Source organism: Vombatus ursinus, unplaced genomic scaffold (assembly GCF_900497805.2).
Source record: "Vombatus ursinus unplaced genomic scaffold, bare-nosed wombat genome assembly UNPS02014847.1, whole genome shotgun sequence".
In the NCBI taxonomy this organism is placed as follows: Eukaryota; Metazoa; Chordata; class Mammalia; order Diprotodontia; family Vombatidae; genus Vombatus; species Vombatus ursinus.
In genome coordinates, this window is record NW_020954625.1 from 19,772,025 (window position 1) to 19,796,019 (window position 23,995).

Genomic DNA, 23,995 nt, shown 5'->3' on the forward strand with positions numbered 1-23,995 from the left:
CATTCAGCTGTTCTTCAAAGGGACCATGAACATCCTGACACTAGTTCTCACTATATTATTACTATTATTGTTTATCACCCCCCCCCACCACCACCACCATCATCATCATCATCATCATCATCATCGTCATCATCGTCACTGCAACTTCATTTTCATCCCTAATTCCTAAATTTTCTTTGACTCCATTTTTGGTTCTGTATTAGTGAGCTTCTGATATTGAGATTTTCAGTTCTTTTCATCCACTAAAGATGCAACATTAGATTTAATCATTGTGGTCTGAAACCCTAACTTATGTGTTGGGGATGAAGAGCTCTAGCTATGAAATTAGTCACTTTTTTTTCTGTAAGGGACATCTAGCCAAATTATTTTAAAGACTGGGTCTTCCATAGTTTTGACAAATTCCCCCTTATTTTATATGACTAGCAATTAAAATTTCAAACTCTTTGAACCTCTGGCTCTCATCATGAGAGAAAAAAAGGAAATTAAGCTTTTTTTTTAAGTGACCATTGTTTAATCAGACGAGAATACTAATTAAATAGAAAAACTTCACACCCAATATTGTTTCAGGAGGTATTTTCTACTAATTGAAAAAATATAACTCTATCATTAGTAGACATTTTTTTTCAATTGAAATATGCAAACACTTTAAAATTCTGTGTTTTTGAAAGCAAAATGCATTCCCATTGTGGGACCTCCTTCCAATCATGTATATGACAGGTGAACTAAGATGATATTGATAATAGATTTGGAGCTGAAATATCTAAGAGGCCATGTTGTCTAAACCCCTCATTTTATAGATGAGGAAACTGAGACAAGGGAAGTAAATTAACTTTCCCAAGGTCATACAAATAGTAATTGTCAGAGTTAAAAGTTGAACCCATGGCCCCTGACTCTAAGCCTTTTGCTTTTTCACAATGTACCATAATGTCAGGGCATAATATCTTAGCCCTCCCTAGCCTGAAGGCAACTTGGCCAATAGGAGGCTTGTTCTGACCTTGAGTAAAACCCAAGGCTGGCAGCCCCATAAAGCTATTCTAGTACAGCTGCTTAAGCACCAAAATATAAGTACGACATCTGAAGAGCCCCTGACAGTGTAAAGAGGGTCCTATACATCAGGAAAGAAGATCTCTGACTTTACAAGGTTCACGTTTTGGAGGCTTATCAAAAGATGGATAATTCATCTGACTCCTGCCCAAACCCAAACCCCTCTAAGGGAAAAGCTCAATATGGCTTGTTCTGGTTCTGTTTTGGGGATATCACATTCTATCAAGTGCAGATGTATTTTTTTTTAGAAGTAACATGTCTGTACTTAGTAATGAACATCTGTATTGTTTGTGTGGTGATCTGTTAACTTCAGTTAGGTTATTTTTCTCAGGAGAAATAGACATTCAAAAGAAAAGTTGTTCAGGGTCAGAGAGAAGATGTCCCAAGGAAACATGATCCAGTGTCTAAAGGTCATCACCGTGCACTGACAACTTAGAGGCAGTTGAGGAAAATCAGCTCATAAAGACAATTGTGGGTGAAATGATTATAATTTGGAGGTTAAAAAAGAAAGACTTTCCATTATTATTTATTTAGACATTGCAAAGTTAATATTAATAAACTATTTTCCAATGTCTGCCAATTTTATGTGACCCAATGTATGCACATGTGTATATGTGTATGTATGCAGAGCACGTCCCCAAAATCTTAGTGTCATTTGAAAGCTTGTAGACAGATAGATAAGTATAGTTATGGCTATAACTCTAATTATCTATCTCTTTCTCTATAGACATACATATGTGGCAGAATGGATAGAATATGTGACTTGGAGTCAGGCAGATAGGAGTTCAAATCTGTCCCTAGACATTCCTTAGCTGTGTGACCCTAAGCAAGTCACTTAACTTTTGAGTCTCAATTTCCTCATCTGTAAAATGGAGATCATAATTGCACCTATCTTCTAGGGTTTCTGGGTAATAAAATAAGTAAACATATATAAAGCACTCTGTAGACCTTAAAGTACCATATAAATTTTATTATTGTTATTAGTCTATTTCCCTGTCATCATGTATTACTTATATGTGCATATATATGTATGTATGAATATGTATGTATATATACACATAGGCAAAAACAATTAGCTATCAGTTTTCTAGAGCTTTAAGGTTTTTTTTCCAAAATATTAGACATATATTATCTCATTGGATCCCTTCAATAATCATTTAAGAAAGGTACTTTGTTTATCTTCCTTTTACAGAAGAATCAACTGATTCTCAAACATGCAAAGTGACTTGGCCAGGGTAACAAAGTCACTATATGTCTGAGGGAGGATTTGAATTCACATCTTCCTGACTCAAAGTTGAACACTGCAGTGCCTAGCTCTCTCTGTCATATCTGTATATTTGTATGTGTGTATTATAGCCGTATTGGAATATGCACAATCATCAACCCTTGAAAAAAGTACTTTTAAAACCAGAATTTGCAGCAGCCAAACTAAGGAGATGAAAGTCTTCATTTTTTCCACTTAGATGATTTGACAAGATTATTTTTCTACCACATTTTTCTATTTATCTTACCACATGTACTTCCATTCTCAACACCTAGAGAGATTAATCTCTATTGATGTAGTTATCACTGTCAATATATCAATGGAAGAACATTAGGAATATGTGTTTATGCCGAACTTGTGCATCAACACTGTAACAGCTAACAAAACTAAGTGACTCAATAGTCACAGGAATAATTCTTCCCACTGAATCTGCAACCGTTTAAGATTTCCCTTCTTTTCCCCATGTGCCCCCCTCTGACTTAGGATTCATTCTTCACCCCCACCATATTGCTTTTTCCCTTTCCATGGAGGCAGTCATTCCCTAGTGATCTTTTGGTTAAAAAGATTAAAATCAATAAAGAAAAAGAAAAAAATTACTATTCCTTTCTTTTTCCACTCCATAATAATGATATTGGTGTGGGGGTGGGGAAGAAGTACAGATGTTGTTTGGCCCCATTTCACAGATGAGGAAACCTGAATTCAAGAAACCCATTTCATTATGAAGGAAATTTGGACAATAGATCATAGAAATAAGAATTTAGAGCAGGAAATGATTGTGGAGGGAAGGAAGGAGAGAGAGATAGACATAAATAGAGCTGGGGTTTAGAAGAGAAAAGGAGGAGTAGGAAGAGATAACATTTCTGGGTCTCTATAGAGTAATGCAGGGGCTAGAATTGAAATCAGATAATGGGTCCAAAGATGCTGACTTTGCCATTTATTAGTAATATGACCACAATGTCTCTTTATTTCCCTGGGCCTCAGTTTTCTCATCTGTGAAATAAGGAGGTTTTATGCAATATTGTAGAAAGGGTCCTGCATTCAGAGTCAGAAGACTTAAATTCCATTTTCACTTTGGTCACTTACTACCTGAGTGACCTTTAACTTACTTAATTCTCTGGGCCTCAGTTTCATCATCTGATAAAAATAAGATAATTGGATCTTATGATCTAGGACAAAATGCTCTCCAAAGTCCCTTCCAGCTCTAAGCACTCATAGCTCCATTTTCTTGATCTTTGCCTCTGGGAAAGTAACTTATGGGCAAGTAACTTAACTTTCTTGAGCTTTTTTTCCCAATCTTTATGGTAAAGATAATATTTGGACTACCAATAATACAATTCAGAATACTGTAAAGTCCTGTCTCACTTGGAGCTAATATTCCTCTTTCAGCCCTGCCTACTTCCCAAGATGGTGTTGAGGATCAAATAGGGTGAGAATACATGATTTTAAAGTAGCAGTGTTTTCTTCCTGCATATGAATTGCAGAGATGCTCACCTCTAGGCTGTCTGCATGTTGAAACATAGAAACCCTAGAAGACCATGCCACAAGCAATAGAAGGGTGTATTAATCCTCATTAAGAAAGGGTGTGTTAAGTACTCCAATGGATCAATGTGAATACTCACTCCCGTGGTGCAGATCACAGAGCATGCATCCATGTCTGCCCATCTGGTGTGACAACTCCATTTCTGCTCCTGCATTTAGGCTCTATCCAATATGGCAGGGGTCTTCTTCTAGAGTCGAGATCTCAGGACATTGTGGAAATGTGAATGGAGCTTTGGTTGCCCTTGGATCTTGCTTCTTGAATAGGCTTTTTTTTTGTTTGTTTCAGGTCATACTTTCCTTTGATGACACATTCAAACCTTCTCTTGAGTAATTCTTCATCTTTGGCACAGCGTAGCCTGTCTATGTCCTCCATGGTTCCATCCTGGCCTTTTGGAAAGTTCAGTTCTTTAGAGATCATGGACTTCCATGACTGTAAGACATAAAACAACAGTATAAGAAATGCTTTTGAATCTCATCTCTTCTACTATAGCAATTTCATGTGATATTGGACAAGTGGTTTTCCTCTTTTAGGCCTCAGTTTCTCTATTCATAAAATTAAGCATTCAAAGCAAAAGGAATCTAAAGTCCTGTCAAGGGATATTTGAAGCAGCTAGGTGGTCTTGCAGATAGAGTACTTGTCTGAAGTCAGGAAGACCTAAATTAAATTAGTAACCCGATACTTATTTGCTATATGTTCCTGTCTGCCTCAGTTTCTTCAACTGTAAAATAGGGATGCTAATAGATACCTCTCAGAATTGTTATGAAGAACAAATGAGACATTTGAAAAGTGCTTAGCATAGTGCCTGGCACATAGTAGGTGCTTAGTATATGCTTATTCTCTTCCTCCCTCCCTCCCTTCCTTCCTTCCTTGCTCGTTTGTTTGCCGACTTGCTTGCCTCCTTCCTTCCTGCTTTCCTCCCTCCCTCCCTCTTTTCCTTCCTTCCTTTTTTTCTAATCCTAAATAGATGACCTCTGAACTTAGCAGAACACTCTATCTTCTTGATTATAAATTGTGTGAAATGAGAGATTGTGTGTCATGCTTTTCAACATTCCCCATAGTGCTTTGCATAGCACTACACATAAAGAAATCACTCAATAAACATTTTCTGATCCACTAATAATGCCATTTATACTATTCTTTATAATGCTCAGAGTCTTTCTACCTCCTCTCTCCTGTTTCATCTTATCTTTCCAGAAAACACCAAAGTTCCTCCAATTGTCGATGTCCTCACCGACAAATTGGTATCATTTGCTCCTACCCAGTGGTTCACAGGGCTTTCTTTATTCTTTATCCATCTCTTTCAGCTTCTAACTATATTGCATGCTGAGAATTGCTACTTTTTTTTTTCTGGACACGAAAAAATGTGTTGCTTATCAGCTTGTCTCAAGAATGAAATGGCCACAGAACTACAGGCAACGTTAGGCTTGAAGAAAAGGAACTTAAAAATCTTTATAGAGCTGTAGAAATATAGGTAATATATGACACTTAAACAGAATCATGATCTCACCAGTATGAGTTCTCTGATGCTGACCCTCTGTGTGGCATTAAAAAAGCTATTTCAACGTAATCTGTCTCAGTTTCCTATTTTATAAAGTGAGAGGGTTAGCCTAACTGGCCTCTGAGATACCTAACCTGGAACTGCAGCTCTTGGGTTGTCCATCTGAAACCTTTTACTATTGCTACATTTCAAGTCAAGTCCCTATATATTTAATAAGCACCCACTGTGTACCAGGAACTATGCTAAGGTGCTGCAGCCAGAGAGGTAAATGACAGTCTGTGCTCTCAAGGAGCTCACAGTCTAATGGGGGACACAGCACGCAGCGACAAAGAAGATATATTCAGGCTCAAATGGGAGTGGTCTGAGAGGGAAGACCTAAGACTAAGGAGGGCTGGAAAAGGCTTCTTGTAGAAGGCAGGATTTTATCTGAGGCTTGGTGGGAGTCAGGGAATCCTGGAGGCAGAGATCAGGAGGGAGAGCATGGAAAACTTGGGACAGCCAGTCAAAATACTTGGAGACAAGCGATAGAGTGTTGTGTGCAAGGAACAACAAGGAGGCCAATGTCACTGGATCTCTGTGTACATAAATCTGAGTAACGTGGAAGAAGCCTGGAAAGATAGTAAAGGGGGGCAGCTTATGAAGGGCTTTGAATGCCAGTCAGGAGAGTTTACATTTGATCCTGAATATAAGAGAGAGCCACTGGGATTTATTGAATGGGTGCAAGAGGGTGATATCATCACTGCAGAACTTTAGGAAGATCTGTCAGGGGCTAATTGAGGGGAGGATGGAATGGAGTGTTGAGATACTTGAGGCCAAGAGACCAACCAGCAGTCTATTGCAGTAGTCCACGTGTGAAATGACGGGGGCTTATAGCAGCGTGGTTACTGTGTTTGAAGAAAGGAACGGACATATGTGAAAGACGTTACAAAGGTAGGAATGGTGGGACAGCCTAGAGAATGAGGAGTAGAAGCTGACTCCTTGGCTGTGAGTTTGATTGGCTGAGAGGATGGGGCTCCTTTCAATAATAATAGAGAAGTTAGGAAGAAGGGGATGGTTGGGCTTAGGGGAAATGTAATGGGTTCAATTTAGGATAGTCTGAATACAAGATATCAGACAAGCAGCTCAGGGTCAGGATGGAGGTTAGGGCTGGATAAATCGATCTGAAAATCACCTGTATAGAACTGAGAATTGCAAACACGGGAGCTGATGACCTGACTAGCCAATCTCTTGTTCTGGCCACAAATATCCAAGATAGCTTTCTGCCTAGGACATGGGAATTTACACAACTTAAATTTTCAGGGTTGTAAACTCACTGAGGACAGAGAACTTTATGTTCTCATCTTTGTATCATCAGCACCTAGTACAGTGCCTAGAACATAGAATCATAGTCACCTGGAGGGATCAGAGGCTCATCTACTAAGAGATGGAAGGGCCTATGGTGGAGGTGTGCTGACGGGTCAGCTAGTCAGCCAAAAGCCAGCAAAGATTCCAGTTTAAGGACTTCTCAGGGATTATAAATTGAGAATTCTTGTCCCTTTTGGACTCTGAGTTCCCTTCTACCTCTGAGATAATAGGACTTGGTGGGTAAGGCCTGAATTCTCTGCTTTCTTGCCTTTTCCCATAGCTACACCCTATAGGAAGCCCTTGCTGGGTTTCCTCTTTTTATAAGATAAGCCAGCCCGCTCCTGACCAAAGCTATTCCTGCACACATTAAACCCAATAATGTGGATTTCAAATGGAAATCCTGAAAATCACACACTGTATAATGAGACTCATATCTAGTTAATTTGCAAGCAAAAAAAAATCATTTATAGGAGGGCTGGAACATTTTTATTACCCCAAATTATTTTGGTATATTACAGTATGTAAATTGCACTTCTGGCCCTAATGAAGTTCCCAGAAAGCAATGTGTGAAACAAGTTCTGTCAGATGGTATAACTAACCTTGTCATGTTTTATTTGTATGTTTTCTTGTACTTGGGGCTCTATTTATATTTCAAAAAATGTATTTCTGCCTTTAATTTTACTTATGGCCTTTTGGAAGGATTTTCACCCTGGAATTATGAAATGTATTTGTTATTCTGGATACTTTCTATGTTCAGGGAAATTACAGTAAACTTGCAAATGAGGCTGTTAAAAAATAGACTTAACCCTTAGAAACATGAGAGGCTATGTTAAAAAAAAAAAACTTTTTAAGAAGTGTTTCTTTGAAGGATTCTTTGTTTTCGTTTTCTACCACTTCATCTTTACTTTATAGTTATCAGTTGGAAGTTCCCATGGCAAGTCCCTTTCATTCTGGTAAAATCCCCTAGGGAGATCTAATCATCTCCAGCAGGCAAAATTGTCTGTGGCAATGGCTAGCAGAGGGGTTCTTAAATTTTATGTGTCAAGGACACCTTTGGCAGTTTGTTAAAAATTAGGGACCCTTTCTCAGAATTTTTTTTTCATATGCATGAAATAAAATATATAGCATTAAAAAGAAACCTCTTATTAATATAGTTCTTTCTAATTTATCATCTATCATTTATATATCTGTATCTATATCATCTATTTTACATCCATCATATATCTATTTATAATCTATCACCTATTTATCTTTTTTGTCTATTGATCAGTCTATTCTATATCTATCATCTATTTATCTATCATCTATCTACCCATCTATCCATCTATCTGCTGCTTTTCATGTACACCTTGTAGTAACTCCTTGTCAATGTTCTGTGAATTTGGTGGCTCTTCAGGCCAGCTAACAGATGTCTAGCTTTTTTATTTCCTTAAAAATCATGTACATTTATCATGGATCATTTCAAAGGACTTACTATTCATTCATGCATTACCAGTCCTGCCTTTAGCTCAGCATTCCATTTCAGAGAATCATAACTGGCAAGGCCAGAGCTAACCAAGTATAGCTGCGACATTGCCTTTGGTACAATAATTCAATAGCCATTTCCATTACTGGTCTGCTCCCTTGATACTCCCAGGGTCCTGGGGCTATCACAGTACTCTTTTAATTCTTGTCTGCTCATGAGGACAGATTGTCTGGGATTAGCATTGAAAAACCATGTGCCAGAAACTAAATTCTTATATTGCACCCTCCATTATATGACAAACTCATCCGACCTCCTCTCCAATGCCAATCCTTCTGTTCTCTCTTTATGCACTCTACCTTCCCCATCCACCGTTCCCTCTAGTACTTTCCTCTACTGTTAACAGAATTTCCTTCATCTTAAATCCCCTCCTCTCACATTCTGTTCATCTACGGAGATTCGCTAATACCTACCTCCCTGCCTTAGCCAGTATGAAGTTACCATATTTGTTTGGAAAATGAATTATATCTTCTCATTGCTTTGGCTCAGAAGTGTAGGAAAGAAATGGTTAAGCATTGAACTCCTTTGTGAATTTTTATCCTATCAGTTTAATTTGGGTATCATAATTCACAAAGCAAGCAAATAAATTTTAAAGTTTATATTTAGCTCTAGAATTAAATCAATCAATCAAAAAGTATGTATTAAGCACTAGTCAGTGTTAGGTAATGTGCTTAGGACCTATTGAAAGCACTGAAGATATAAGGAAACAGAAAGGAAGCTAGGCCGATGCAAAGGAAAAGCAATAAAATAAAATAAAATAAAATAAAATTATCTTCCCTCAAGGATCTTCCATTATACATGAGAGAGACAAAATTTACTTATATGGGTAAATACTAGATGCATACAATGGAAACACAAGTTCTTCTTGAGAGGAAGGGGCTAGCAACTAGAGAACTAAAAAGGCCTTGTGGGAGAAAAAAAAATAAAACAACTGCTAACGTTTATATATAGCTTTAAGTTTTACAAAGCGCTTTTAAAATTATTATCTCATTTTATCTCCACAATGACCCTAGGAGGTAGATGCCATTATTATGTCAATTTTATAAATGAGGAGACTGAGGCAGGCAAGGTTCAAATTACTTGCTCAGGGTCACAACAGCTGCCAAATGTCTGATACTTGATTTGAACTCAGGTCTCCCTGACTCCAGGTTCAATACTCTATATCCATTGGAGGATCTATTCACATGAGATCTATTCACATGAAATGCCTAGTGTTTTTCTGGGTTTATCTGTATTAGAGAGAGTGGGGAAAAATGGGAATCAAGGGTCATTTTGCCCATGTATTGGCAACTCATATCTGTTAAATAACAAAATTAAAAAAAAAAAAACAACTTGTCTAGCTGTAGACAAAAATGGTAACATATGGTAAGGTGATCCCTTCCAAAGTCAAAACTTTACATTTCCACTAAAATTCTAGTTATTTAAATTTTCAGTAACTTTGTAAAACAAAAGAATTGTTTGGTGAATACATATGGTTAAGTTTAGAAACAACACCGAGAAGATCATAACACTCAAGAAAGAAGAACTATTAAATGGTTAATGGACGAAGATGGAGAACTCTAAAAGTTTTTAACAAAAGAAGAAATGTGTGCTTTGTAAGGGAAAGGAAGGGCATGAGTATGTTCTCTGGGTGTTGAAATAATAAAAAGAAGAGCAGGTCTTAGGTACGCTTCTGAAAATGTTAGTGGTCTTAGGGGATGGGCAACAAAAAAAAAAGTATAGTTACCCTGAGGATGTCTGGGGAAGTATAATTTACAAAAACATTCCCATCACAATTCCAAAGCTCGTTCAGTTTCCAAGTCCTCTAGGACCCTACCTTTGGTGTCTTTGAATTCTATTGATACCAATGTAAAATTTCTGCCTAATTTCCTTTCTTCTAGCCTTTACCCCTGAACACCCCAAACTCATCCACTTCTCCCTTTCTCCCCTTCCCTACCCTTCTGTCTTCTATTCTTCCTCATGTGCTATGTTACGCTCTGTTCTGTTCAGGAGTTGTTCATTTAGTTTTATGGATAATGTAATGCAAAAGGACATTGCATAAGTGTAAATGAAAGAGATTTCATTGTTCAATAGAAGTGTGGGGGGGGAAGCGGACCTCAAACTTAATTTAGGTAAAGGATTCTCATTTTCTCATTTGTGGAAACTCCCTCCATGGTTAGAGATAAAATCCAGTAAGTAAACATTTATTGAAACTTACTATATGCTAGACATGGTGGTATGTTCTGTGCAAAAAGTGAAAACTGTTCCTGTATCTGTAACTTGCAGTCTTAGACAGATGATCAGGAGACAGACAGGTTACGCGATCCGGTCAGGGCCACAGAGAGGGTTTGAACCTGGGCCTTTCAGCCTCCAAACCCAGCCAGCGGTCTGGCTCACCACAATGTTTCTTCTCAATTGGCTTGACTAGAGTGCTCTGTGGGCTAGAAAGCCAATGCCTCATCCCCTCCTTTACTTCCCTTGCTTCCTCTATTAAATGCTTTCAAAATTTTACATTCCCTTTCAAAGTCTTTCTAATAGTAATCTGTTCTTCTGTCTGGGCATGCATCCTGGGGAAGTGTAGCCTTTATTTAATTCAATGGAATATTTGTCACTGGTGATATTTTATGCAAGATGACAACATAGAAGATGTCTCTGCAAGCTTTTTTTTAAAGGTACGAGAGTTATTTTCTAATGCCAATACACATTGAAAGAGAGGAGAAAAGACACAGAATCCCAAATAGCTAAAACACATTGGGTTCTCTAGCTCCATTGATTTAGTCCAAACCTTCTCCTAATTCTTTCGTTTCTAATACCACTAAGTTTAGACAGCATATGGTTAATAGTTCAGATACTCTGAATTGAATGGAAATGCTGTAAAAGTAGCAATGGGGATTAATTTTGTAGTCAATGCCAAGAAGAAAAAAAAAGTGATGGAGAAAGAATATAATGAACCTCATGCCTATTTTGTAATGACTATGCTAAGTTGTGTTTTGGGGGAATCTTTTTTTGCCTTTCTTCAAATGATTTATGAACGTGAAGTAAGAGATAGAAAACGCAAAACTTGACCTTCTTACAGCCATCGTGGACAACAACTCATCTTATAAGCCATGTTCATTCTGCTCTGTAGCCAAGAACAGCAGGCTAATCCAGTATAGGAGCAGTCATCTATGTGAGATTGCCAGGCAGCAGAGGGAGGCAGCTTTGCATGTTGGAGTCAGAAGAAATGGATTTGGTTTCCACCCTGCCATTGGGTGACCTTTGTTTAATCAACTCCTCTCTCAGACTCAATTTCCCCCACATATAAAATCAGTATAAAGACACATGCTCACCAAGAAACAAACAAACGAAAAAAACCTGTTGTATAGATCAAGTGAGATCGTTTGGATTAAGAGATTTGTAAGTGCAAAGTGCTACATCACTGTGAGTTATTACTGATGGTTTTAAACAATGAAGACATGTGAGACTAGCAACGGAATGAAAAAACAGAGCATTCATTAAGCATTTACTCTTTGCCAAACACTTGGCTGTGCACTGGGAATATACACAGAAAATAGACATAGTCCCTGATCTCAAGGAGCTCATGATCTAATTTGGGGAAATAATACAAAAAGAAAGGCTCTTCATGTTTATGTTCAATGGATGATAGATGGAAAAGGTAGGTCATACTTAGGCAGAGGAGGTAGCAGGACCACTGACAAGCACTCAAAGATCTTGGGATGCTAGATGGGAATCAAGTGGGGCTCTGTGACACCTCTAAAAGAGGTAATGAGATGGATTTCACTTCCCCCCCCATCCCCACTCTTCTAGTCCCACCCAGCAAATCCAATCAACATTATTACAAAGAAGTTAGAGTTCACAGTCTTCATAGTGAGACCCAATGTGTAACGCTGAACAAGTTGTTTCACTAGAATATGGATAATAATACACGTGCCTCACAGATTTGTACTGAGAAAATCACTTTGTAAAACTCAAAATGCAATGGAGATATGTTATTATTATTGTTAGTATATTTATTATACAGTTCAAGATGGCTAACATTTAGAAGAAGATTTAAGATTGACAAAGGCTTTAAAAATGTTTTCTCTTTATCTTCACAGCAACCTTGGGAAGTAGGTGTTATTATTATCTCCATTATAGAAGAGGAAACTGAGGCAATCAGTGACTTTTCTAGGGTCATGTAGCTAGTGACTGTCTGAGGCTGATTTGATTTCAGATCTTTTTGACTCTAGGTCCAGCCTTCTATCCACTATACCACCTGGCTGCCATATATACATTTTTTGTAGTCCAAACCATCAACAGGCATTTATTAATGAGCTCTTATGAATTATACCTTGTGGTAGGTGCTTGGGATAAAAGCCAAAAAAAATAAAATAAAATAAAAACAGTCATTAATTACAAGGAACTTACAATCTAATGGAGGGAGGATCCCATTCTCATTTATAAATGCAAAAATAACAAATACAAAATCAATATAGGGTGCATTTGGAGTGGAGGGTGTTAGATGCTGGGAGACCAGAAAAGTCCTCATGAAATAGGTCACATGATGCTTGAGTTTGAATTGTAAGAAAGTTAAAGATTCCAATAAGTAGAAAGGAGGAAAAAGAACAAACCAGTCATGGGGCAACAAAGTTTGGTGCAACGGCATGGAGATAGGGAATCATATGAAGAATCGCGTGCAGAAAATTAAGCAGGTCAAGATGATTGAAGTTTAGATATGCTGGATGGGGGGTAAGTGTAAGAACATTGAAAAGGTACAATGGAGCCATGTTAGAAAGCCTGCACACTTGCCGAATAAAGAAACTAGAGAAAAGCACAGAACCATTCTGACTGGCTCTGCTACAGAATAACCTCAACTGGGCCCTCACTACTGCTAGGCAAGCCTATTCAACCTCCCACATCAACTCACTATCCACTGCCCACAGAGGATTTTCTTAACTTTTTCTATCCTTCTCAAATCTCCCAAGGCACTCCTCTCCCAATTCTGTGAGGTGAGAAACTTGCCTCGTATTTTACAGGAAAAAAAATGATATCATCCACCATGAACTCCCTCTTTTCCTTTCTTCCTCATCTCTTCTCACTCCGATGTCTTCTGCCTTTCTCTCTTCCTTCACCCCTGTCACATGTGATGAAGTGGCCTTATTCCTGACAAAGGCTAACAGCCCTTCTACTTGTTCAAGTTATCTCATTCTGTTGTGTCTCTTCCACAGATTTCCACCTCTTTCATTCCTACTTGCCATTCATTCTCAATCTTTCCCAGTTTGCTGACTCATTTCCTACTGCCTACAAGCATCATCATGATTCCTCTATCCTGAAAACAAAACAAACAAAACAAAACAAAAACAAACAAAACAAAAAAAAACAAAACAAAAAAAAACAGCCCTCACTTGATCTTTCCATCCGTGCTAAGTATTATCGAATATTTTTTGTTCCATCTGGGACTAAATGCCTTGAAAAGGCTACCTACAACATATGCTTCCACTTTCTCTCCTCTCACTGTCCTCTTAATCACTTACAATCTGACTTCTGACATTGCTATTCTACTGGAGCTGCTCTCTTCAGAGTTACTAATGATCTCCTAATTGACAAATCCAGTGACCTTTTCTCAATCTCCATTTTCCTGGACCTCTCTGAAGCCTTTGACACTGTGGATCACTCTTCTCCTTGATAATCTCTCCTGTCTAGGTTTTCAGGACCCTCCTCTCTCCTGGTTCTGCTGCCATTTATTCTAATTCTCTATCTCCTTTTCCAGATCTTCTTTGAGATCACATGCCCTAACCATAGATGTGCCTCAGGATTCTGTCCTGGGTTCTCTTCTCTTCTCCCCCATCACTTAGTAATCTCCTTATCAGAAGTAAGTGCCCAAATCAATGTTCCAACCTGAGTTTTGAAACAGAATGCTTTTTTTTCTATGATGCCATGGCTGTGGTGAGGGCAAAAAGACTTGGACCATCCTTCCTTTTCTTGATACTATTCTTCCTCTTTGTCATAATCGTCAGGATCACCTGGCATTTATTCACAATTTAAATTTGCAAAATGTTTTGCATAGGTATTCCTAATCTATCTCTACAACAGCCCCATGAAGGAAGTGCCTGCTCATTGTTAATGTGTCCTCTGGGTGCAACCGAAGCTCAGATTGATTAAGTGTATTTCGTAAGGTAACTTAGCTTAAAAGCGTCTGAGATGGGATTTGAAACCATAGGGTAATAGATCAGAATGGGGGAGGGATATTATTGGTCACCTTGTCTAACACTCTCCTTTTATCAATGAGGACACGAAGGTCCAGAAAGGTTAATCAATTGGCCTAATGTCAACCAGGAAGTGAGTCACAAAATCATGATGTGAACCCAGGTGCGCTGATCTCAAACCCAGCACTTTTCCCCACTATCTCACATTCTATCTTTTTCTTTCTCTCTTTCTTTCTTTCTTTCTCTCTTTCCTTCTTTCTTTCTCTCTCTCTCTCTTTCTTTCTTTCTTTCTTTCTCTCTCTCTCTCTTTCTCTCTCTCTCTCTCTTTCTTTCTTTCTTTCTTTCTTTCTTTCTTTCTTTCTTTCTTTCTTTCTTTCTTTCTTCCTTCCTTCCTTCCTTCCTTTCCTTCTTTCTTTTTTTTTTTTCTAGGCAGTGGGGTTAAGTGACTTGCCCAGAGTCACACAGCTAGTGATTGTTATGTGTCTGAGGTCCGATTTGAACTCAAGTCCTCCTGACTCCAGGGCCAGTACTCTATCCACTGTGCCACCTAGCTGCCTCATCCTGTATTCTATCTTCATAAATGTGCTAGGTCCCTTTTGACTCCATGTCTAGCTCTCTTTCTACTAAAATATTTTGCCTCTCTAAATCTTCCTCATCCCCTTCACCATCTCAATGACAAAGCTTCCAAACCATTACATTAAATAAATAAATAAATAAATAAATAAATAAAAGCCAAGATGGCTCTAGGTATACAGGAATTTATCATCCCAGCTCCATGCTAAAGCAGAAAAGTGGACAAATGACATATCAAAAAGGTCTGGTGTGCAGGAGCAGGGAGGAGCGTCTGTTTTCCTACATTGTCTTTAATATGTTGTGGCTGTTGTTGGGCCTTCATTTTTAAAGAGGACCAATTACATCTCAGGGTGATGTCTTAACTTGCTCATGAATTGGATTTAAGTGAGGATTGTATTGTGTTCATATAGATATGGTGCCCACTCTTGGCAATTTCCTTTAGTGGACACAGGACTGATCAAGATCTAAATCATAATCTCTTTGAGCTAGACTTTGAAAAGGGTTCAGGATGAAGGGGTGACTCTTCCCAGAAATCTATCACTTGCCCCTCTAGCAAGGTAAATTTTGAGTAAGGAAACCATAAAGCTAGAAAGCATCCACGGAACAGCAATGATGATGTTGTGCTGTCTTATGTTGCTTTAGTATGAAAATCAGTTGAAAAAATTAAGATATTTAGCTTGTAGAAGAAAATACCCTAAGAGGACGTGATAGGCATCCATAAGTTATTTGAAGAGTTGGCCAATAGAAAAGGGAAAAGATTTATTCTAGATGGACCCAGAGGGCAAAATAATAATAATAATAATAATAATAAATTATTATTATTATTATTATTCTGGAATCAGAAAACCTGAGTTCACCTTCTGCCTCTGATATTTGCTGTCCTTGTGACCCTGGAAAAGTCACTAAGCCTCCGTGGGGTCCAATTTCCTCCTCTGGAAAAAGAAAAAGACTAGGTTAGACAAATGATTGTTTGTCTGGCATGTGACAGTCTGGATTTCTTTTATGCACAGGTTAGGATAGATGACCACTGAGGTTTCTTTCAAATCTTAAGTTCTATGATTCTATGACTAGATGGTCATTTGTAGCCATCTTTATCAACATTCTTGTGTTAGATCAATAATCCCATGATCTTATAAAGCAGGAAAAATAGAAAGAGGATGTGAATATGAACATTGCTGTAAAGGGGGGGAAATCCTTCCAATGAGAGTTGTTTCCAAGCAGAATGGGCTGCCTCAGGAGAAAGTGGGATCCTCCTCTCTGATCAGCCAGAGACTGGACATTCACTTTTTAAAGATACTGTAAAAGGTCTTACCAATGAGGCTGACATTGGCGTCTATGGCGATTGTGGTCTCTTACAATTTTCTGATTCTGGAAATTGATCAGAACTAATAAGTGAGATAGTTGCACCTTCCTACCCTAAGTCTATTTGTCAAAGAAATAATTTTTATCAATCTATGTCACACTTTTTTGAGAGATAGCTATATCTATGCAATGAGAGCACTGTTGATATTTCTTTTACTAAGTTGAGTTTATTAAGGGGAATTCTGAAAAATGTAGAAATTCATATCTGAATCAGTGAACTCAGGTGATAGCCAAGCTATACTATATATGTATATATGTATGTATATATGCATATATATGTGTGTATGTATACACACACACACACACACACACAAAAGTATATGTCACTTTGTCAGAAAGTGACCCATATCCTCCAAAATGAATAACCTGTATTTCTCAGATAAGGGAGGAAGTTACAGGTTTTATTTCTGCTACTCTATCCAGGTTTTGTTAGATATCAGAAATATTTAGGGCTTTATTCTGTAGACTGTAGATGGGAAAATTTCCAGAAGCCAACCCATACTACACAAGACACACTCTAACCTCAGGACTGCCACAAATATTGGTATGTGGTTTCCTATTATGGAAGGCATGGGTTTCTAAGTTCTGATATGTTGAGAATAATAGGGTCCTCGCAGAAAGAGGTCTGAAGCTGGTGCTTGAAATAGAGTAAAACATAAGGATTGACTCTCTTCTCCCCTAAGTTTGCCAGGGACTCAACCTTACTGCTGTTGCAATGAAACCAGATAGAGATAAACATAAAAAAGGCAGACACACATCAGTGGTTTTTTTTCCTAGCTTTTGGATTTGTATTCAAAATCAAAGAAGTTTTAAAGCCTTTATTCCATTTATGGAAGTAACAATTTCCTCCCTAAAGAGTTTTTGATCCCATTGGGGAGTTTGGGGATAGTCTTGTGGGGATGGTCACTTTTCTTCCAGTGCTTTATCAAGTGGCTTTTCTCTCGCCTTATGAAATCACCCTCCATTCTCTTGCTTAGAAGCATTCTACAAGGTGACCCTGGGCAGCCTTGCAAGATCTTGAGGTTATCTTGACAGAGCTTTGTCCCTGGTTTTTAATACTTTGCATGTGACTTGATGGTTATTTATGCATTTCAATTAATACCTTGAAGAGGGTCAGTCACATTTTGATTATGGGTTAATGTCATAATAGCAACATTTATTAAACAGTTCCTGTGTCCCATGTTCTATGCAAAACTATGATGGAAAAAAGTTTAGGCAATACATGGATTGTCTTGAAGTTTACTATCTAGAAGGGGAATAAGACCAGCACAATAGATAATTTGTTATTACTTTCATCGTTGTTATTCATTTGTTTTAGTCATATCTCCATCTTTGTGAGCCCATTTTGGGTTTTCTTGGTAAAGATACTGGAGCAGTTTGCTATTTCCTTCTCCAGCTCATTTTATAGATGAGGAAACTGAGGCAAACAGAGTAAAGTGACTCGCCCAAGGTCACACAAGCATTAAGTGTCTGAGGCCAGATTTACATTCATGAAGAGCAGTCTCCCTGACTCCAGGCCCAACACTCTACCCACTGTGCTTCTATTAAATCCACTTTAGCACTCATTTTTAAGTATCTACTCTGCATCAGGCAAAGGACATAAATGAAACAGTCCCTACTTTCATGGAGATTATATTATGAACAAACATTTATTGAGTATATACTACATGCAAAGCATTCTGTTATAATCTTTGGATAGAGAGATCCAAACATACCTGTTCCTGACTTTAAGGATCTTACATTCTACTTTGGAGGTAAAAAGTTGACAAGTACACAAATCCCAATACATGCAAATACATTTGCAAGAATTTGCTAGAGGGAGGATTAATAGCTGAGGGAATCAAAGGAGCAAAGGCCTCAAGAGTATTGTACTTAGGAAGAAGCATCAGATTCTGCAAGGCAAAGATGAAGAGGGAATTCCTTCTGTAAGTACAGGCCAGCCTGGACAAAGGCACATTGGGGTGACGTGGAATCTTGCTCATGGGGAACAACGAACAGGTTGGGTTTACTAAAATAGAGAGTGCTTGCAGGGCATTAATATGAAATAAGATTGGAAGTGAGTTCAAAGCCATATTGTGAAGTATTTTAAATGCTAGTCTGAGATTTTGCATTTTATACTAGAGGCATTAGGGAGCTGTTAAAGATTTTTGAGTGGGGAATGATATGGCCAGGTCTTTGTTTTAGGAATATTAATCTGGTAGCTAAGTGGAATATGGATTGGAGAGAAAATTCATATTAAGCAGTCCAATTAAAAAGCTATTGCAGTCTTACACAGTAAGTACAGTAGAGAATTAAAACAACAGCAAGAACAACAAATGGTTATATGAAAAGTCAGGATAGAAGAGAAGATCAGGGAAGGCTTCCTAAAGGAGGTATGGCTTAATTTTAGATTTTTCACATAAGCAAGAATTCAACAGTCTAAGAAGGGGAACAAGAATGTTCTACATGTAGGAAACCACAGGGGATGGAAAGGAACAGAGAATAGAATGGTCAATATGGGCTGGTATGTAAAGGACATGCAAGGAAGTGATATGAAATGATTCTGGTAAGGTGAAATGATTGTGGAGGGACTTAAATGATTTCCAGAAGATGACTTTTTTTTTTTTTTTGGCACCAAGACAAAGGGGATGATGTGGTAAGAGTTTCATAGATGAGATAAGATAGATAATTTTTTGTTGCTCAGTTGTGCCTGACACTTCATTACTCCATTTGAGGATTTTTTTTCGGGGGGGGGCAAATGAAGTGGTTTGCCATTTCCTTTTCTGGCTCATTTTATAGATGAGGAAATTGAGGCAAACCAGGTTAAGTGACTTGACCAGGGTCATACAGCTAGTAAGTCTCCAAAGTGGGATTTTAACTCAGGTCTTCCTTATTCTATCTAGTCCCAGCACTCTATCCATTATGCCACCTAGCTGCCTATACACACCCAGAAATGTTTTATTACATTCCAATTCCAAGGCTGTACCACTGGACTAATTATCTCTAGTTATATACACTTCTTCTGTTATCAGCTGCTATCACTAAAATAGACTCTGCTATGATCTCCAGTTACTGGTCAGGTCTCTGATTACTCTCATGGATCTCCCAGTCACCTGGATCCTTTAAATAGTCTTTCACCTAAGATTGGGAGAAAATAAGCACAAAACAAATGGAAGTGGCATGTGCTCATGGACACATGGCAACCAGGTAGGAGACAGGACAGTTATCTTTACTTTATACAGTCATCTTTCCCTTATATATAGCAAGTTACTACAATACAGCTTTACTCACTAACAGAAAAAAAAAAGTAGAAGGCCAACAGAAAGGCAAATCATTCCTTTGTATGCTACTCAGTTCTGGTTCAGAAACTCACAAGTCATCAATCATCCCAGCTCCTCATCCAAATAGAAGATTTTTCATGATCACAGAGTAATAGACCCTCAGTCACTCATGACCAGAAATGGTCTTATTAAATCCAAATGTATGTCCTTAATAATGCACCAAGAAGGGAAAATCTGAGAATTCCCTAAGGTTTGGACTCTCATTGGCCAGTCTGTCCATCATAATTCTGCCTATATTTTATACCAATATTTACATATACATCTTGTCTGTGACAATAGAATGTTTCTTTTTATGAGATACTCTTTCAGTCCTTGAAACCCCAGTGCCTAGAGTAGTGCCTAGAATATATTAGGAAATAAATGCTGGTTGATCATTTATTTGATTTGTTCATTCACTGGGTTTAAACTCAAAGTAAAAGTTTGATTTCTTAGGAAAGTAACAGGTTTTTGCCCTACTAGCTGACCAGATTGAAAATTGAATAACAGATCAGAAGTGTTTCCTTAGAGGATGGCTGTTGGCAAATTCTAGTTGATCAAGGATTCTAGGACATTGAGCAAACGTGATTTTTTTTTTCCTATAATGGATAAAGTGGTGCACATAATTAACGGTGACGCCATTTGGAAGGTCTAGGCAGTGACAGTTGTGTTTACCTGAAACTAATTAATGAACATGTCAAACCTTTCCCCCTCTCTCTTTTTATTTCAGGCCTGTCTTGAGTGAAATCTGACAGAAGATGTTACAGCAGTTTTCTCTCTGGAAATGGTTACTGTTAGGGATTATTCTTGGCACTATCTTCTCATTTGGCTCTGCCCAGCATGAGGATGGTAAGTCTATTTTTAGTCTGACCTTTAGAGTTAGCCAGAATTCATGTTATTAAATAAAAACTAGGTCACAACACAGAAATGAATAATGCTAATTTTGTAGTTCACTTAAAAGGTTAGTGGCTCTATGCCATACCGTAGTCTTAATTAAAAGAATATTGTAACAATAGCAGAAGATGTAAGTGGTTTCTTAATAAGGATGAGAGTCTGGTCAAAATCCAGCTCAAAGGCAATATTCAAATATTTGCAGTTTCCTCACTGCAGAACAAAGGTAAAATAAAATTTCTGACTTCAACAAAATATGAAGTTCTATTTATTTATATTTGGAAAAACTTTGCATGTGATAAGGTATCAGGAAAGTGTTTTTTTTTTTGGTTGTTTGTTTTTGTTTTGCTTTTTGGTGAGGTATTTGGGGTTCAGTGACTTGCTCAGGGTCATACAACTAGTAAGTGTTAAGTGTCTGAGTCTGGATTTGAACTCAGGTCCTCCTGACTCCAAGGCCAGAGCTCTATTCATTGTGCCACCTAGCTGCCCTAAGGAAAGTGTTATGTCTTTTTAAAAAGAACACTTTTTTTTTCTGATTCTAAGAGTCATGATAGTAGGTTTTGATGGTCATATGTATGGGAAGTCAAATATTAAAATGATATGGGGAAAATAATCATCACATGCTAAGGATGAGGCATTTCGGGTAAATAGTTTAAATGTTCTATTGGTATCCTCACAGTGTTAGAAAAAAGCAAGGAAGACCTCCAACTACTTTGGCAGACCTTGAATGGTCAGGATTATGGGATAATACAAGGTTTACATGGAATGGCCAGGCAAGGATGGGTTACAATATCCATTATTGGAAGGGCCATACAAATTGACAGGATCACAGATACATTTGAGGATTGATTGATATAACATCATTGTTTTTGTCACCCTTCATTTTAGCTATGCCAGTAGGTCAAGAATCAGGATGCAACCAGATGCTACAGTGTATAGAGGATTATTCTTGGATTCAGGAAGAGTTGAGTTTAAATCATGCCTCAAATATTTACTAGCTGGGTGACCCTAAGCATTTGTCTTCTTTCATTCTTATTTTTCCAAACTCTGAAATGAAGAAGTTGATATTGATGGCCTCCAAGTAAGGTCCTTTTGAAATCTAATTCTAAGAATCTATAACCAATTTTTTGAAGTCTGCAAACCACCTTTAATGATGAGAATCTTAAATGATTTAGAAATTCAAGTTTTAGAAAGTTGTGCAATATTTAGAGATGTTAAGTAATTTTTCCAATTTTGCACAGTTAGCAGTCATTACGCTAGGATTTGAATGCAGGCCATCCCAGTTCCAAGTCCAACATTTCATCTACTCTATTATGTTGTCTTTATTTACATGCTTAAGGGGAAAGTATAGAAAAGTATAAAAGGTTTTCTGCAGTATAAGATATGAGAAAAACAGTCTGAAATCAAACTATTCCCTTAAGGGATTAGGAAAAATGTCTGAAATTGGGTATTCTTTTTTTCAGCACCTGCTGGTTAGATGAAACACTGATTGGTTATTTATTAACCAATATTTAGTAATTTAGTAATTACATTAACTCTTATAATCTGGAGATTATTGGTGCTTTGTATGATGTCAAGCTAAAGAACTAGATTTGTTATTAGAAGAATTCTGTTTTAATCCTGTTTCCAATACTTTGTAACTATGTGTGTTTGAGCAACTCCATTTTTCTATTAATGGTTCAGTCTTCCCATCTCTAAAGTGGCAACAGTAATGCTTTCACAATCTACCTTATATGGTAGTTCATAAAAAAAATAATTTGAAAATCTTAAAAGTGCTGTAGAAATCTGAGGCAATGGTGGGATAGGGTTGGTTTTTTCATTGGGGGTTTTTTTTTGTTGTTGTTTTTTTTTTTGTTCAGCAGTTTTCAGTCATGTCTGGTTCTTTGTGAACCCAGTTTGGGGTTTTCTTGGCAAAGACACTGGAGTGGCTTGGCATTTCCTTCTCCAGCTCATTTTGCAGATGAGGAAACTGAGGCAAACAGGGTTAAGTGACTTCCCCAGGGTCGCACAACTGGTAAGTGTCTCAGACTGGTTTTGAACTCAAGAAAATAAGTCTTCCTGACTTCAGGCCTGATACTCTGTCCACTGCACTACCTAGCTACTATTGGAATATGTACAATAACCTTAATATGTATAGCTTATGATCTGGTAGTATTAATAAGGCAAAAGAAGAGATGACTCAGGAAACGTCATCTTGTATTTTTCATCACAAATACTGAGAGTTAAGAATCTGACAGTTTTGCCCTATGAGACAAATTTGTTTTGGACATGATATGCCAACTTTTCATGAAAGGTAGAAATATAAGGATTTTACAGTATATATTTTCTTAGAAGACTTTTCATTCCTCAAGTACATTTAGGATCAAAACTTTGAGTCTGGATAGGACCCAGAAAAGTGTCTAGTTCAAATCCCACATTATATAGATGAGCAAAAGGAGACTTGGAGAGGGGACTTGTCCTAAGTCACATGGTTCCCAACTATCAGAGCCGATACCCAGATTCCCAACTCCAAATCTAGCATTCTTTTCCTTGGCCTGCATTGTATTACCTGAGCCTCATCTCTTAGGTTTCTGTTTCCTTTCCTCCTGTTTGCAAGGATTCTTTTAATATTCAAACAGTGTAAGCAAACATTATCCCCTCTCCTTCCTTGTATAAAAACACTGTGACTTTCACCCATGCTATGTTTTTATCTCGAGGCTGCCAGAGACATGAGGAATGGAACTTGCTACTACCTTTCCACGGTTGAGTTGACTGATCTCTACACAGATGGAATGATTTGCCTCCATCCAAAACAGGTTGGCCAACCCCTGCCTGTAACACAACACAGTCCTCATCCTCTGTAGGTCTGAGAGTATAGCCTTTCCAGAGGCAGCTAGATAATAACAGAATGGAAACTAATTTCATAAAGTCATCCCCTCCATAATCCTGATGATTAGTGAACAATTTACTCTCAACGCAGCTGAATCAAAGGATTTACAACTTGGATGAACCTTTGAGATCCTAAGATTTAGGGCTAGCATGGATTGTAGAGTTGGCATAGGATTGATCACATGATTTGGATCTGAAGGAAAACTCAGAGTTCATCCAGTTCAACTCCCCTTGTTTTACAGAGGAGGAAACTGAGGTCCACAAAGGAAAAATGACTTATCCGGGGCGCCACAGGCGCTAAGTAGAAGAACACAGGTTGTCTGACTCCAAGTCAAAAATTCCATATATTGAGGTCAAAGTAAAACAACAACAACAACAAAAAAAAATCTATCTATCTTTCTGGCTACCTGTTTGTTCATCTATCTTTCCATGATAGACGATAGTTAGTCAGATAAACATGCACACATATATGTGTATGTATGTATATGTATGTATGTGTGTGTATGTGTACATATATATATATAAATGCATACCAGATGATCTACCTGTCTACATGTCTATTATCTATCATCCATCCATCTATCTATCTATAATCTATCAGTCTCTCTCTCCCTAGTTTTACTTATCTA

At 37.8% G+C, this 23,995-nt stretch overlaps 1 protein-coding gene across 1 annotated transcript in view; it reads left to right on the forward strand.

Annotated features, from left to right (window-relative positions):
• PCDH15 (protocadherin related 15) overlaps positions 1-23,995 on the forward strand; it is a 1,147,277-nt gene that overhangs the window by 128,586 nt on the left and 994,696 nt on the right. Inside the window, exon 2 of the mRNA XM_027840684.1 lies at positions 20,338-20,456. Within this exon, the coding sequence (XP_027696485.1) occupies positions 20,366-20,456 (91 nt within the window). The 5' untranslated portion in view covers positions 20,338-20,365. The remainder of the gene's footprint in view (positions 1-20,337; positions 20,457-23,995) is intronic.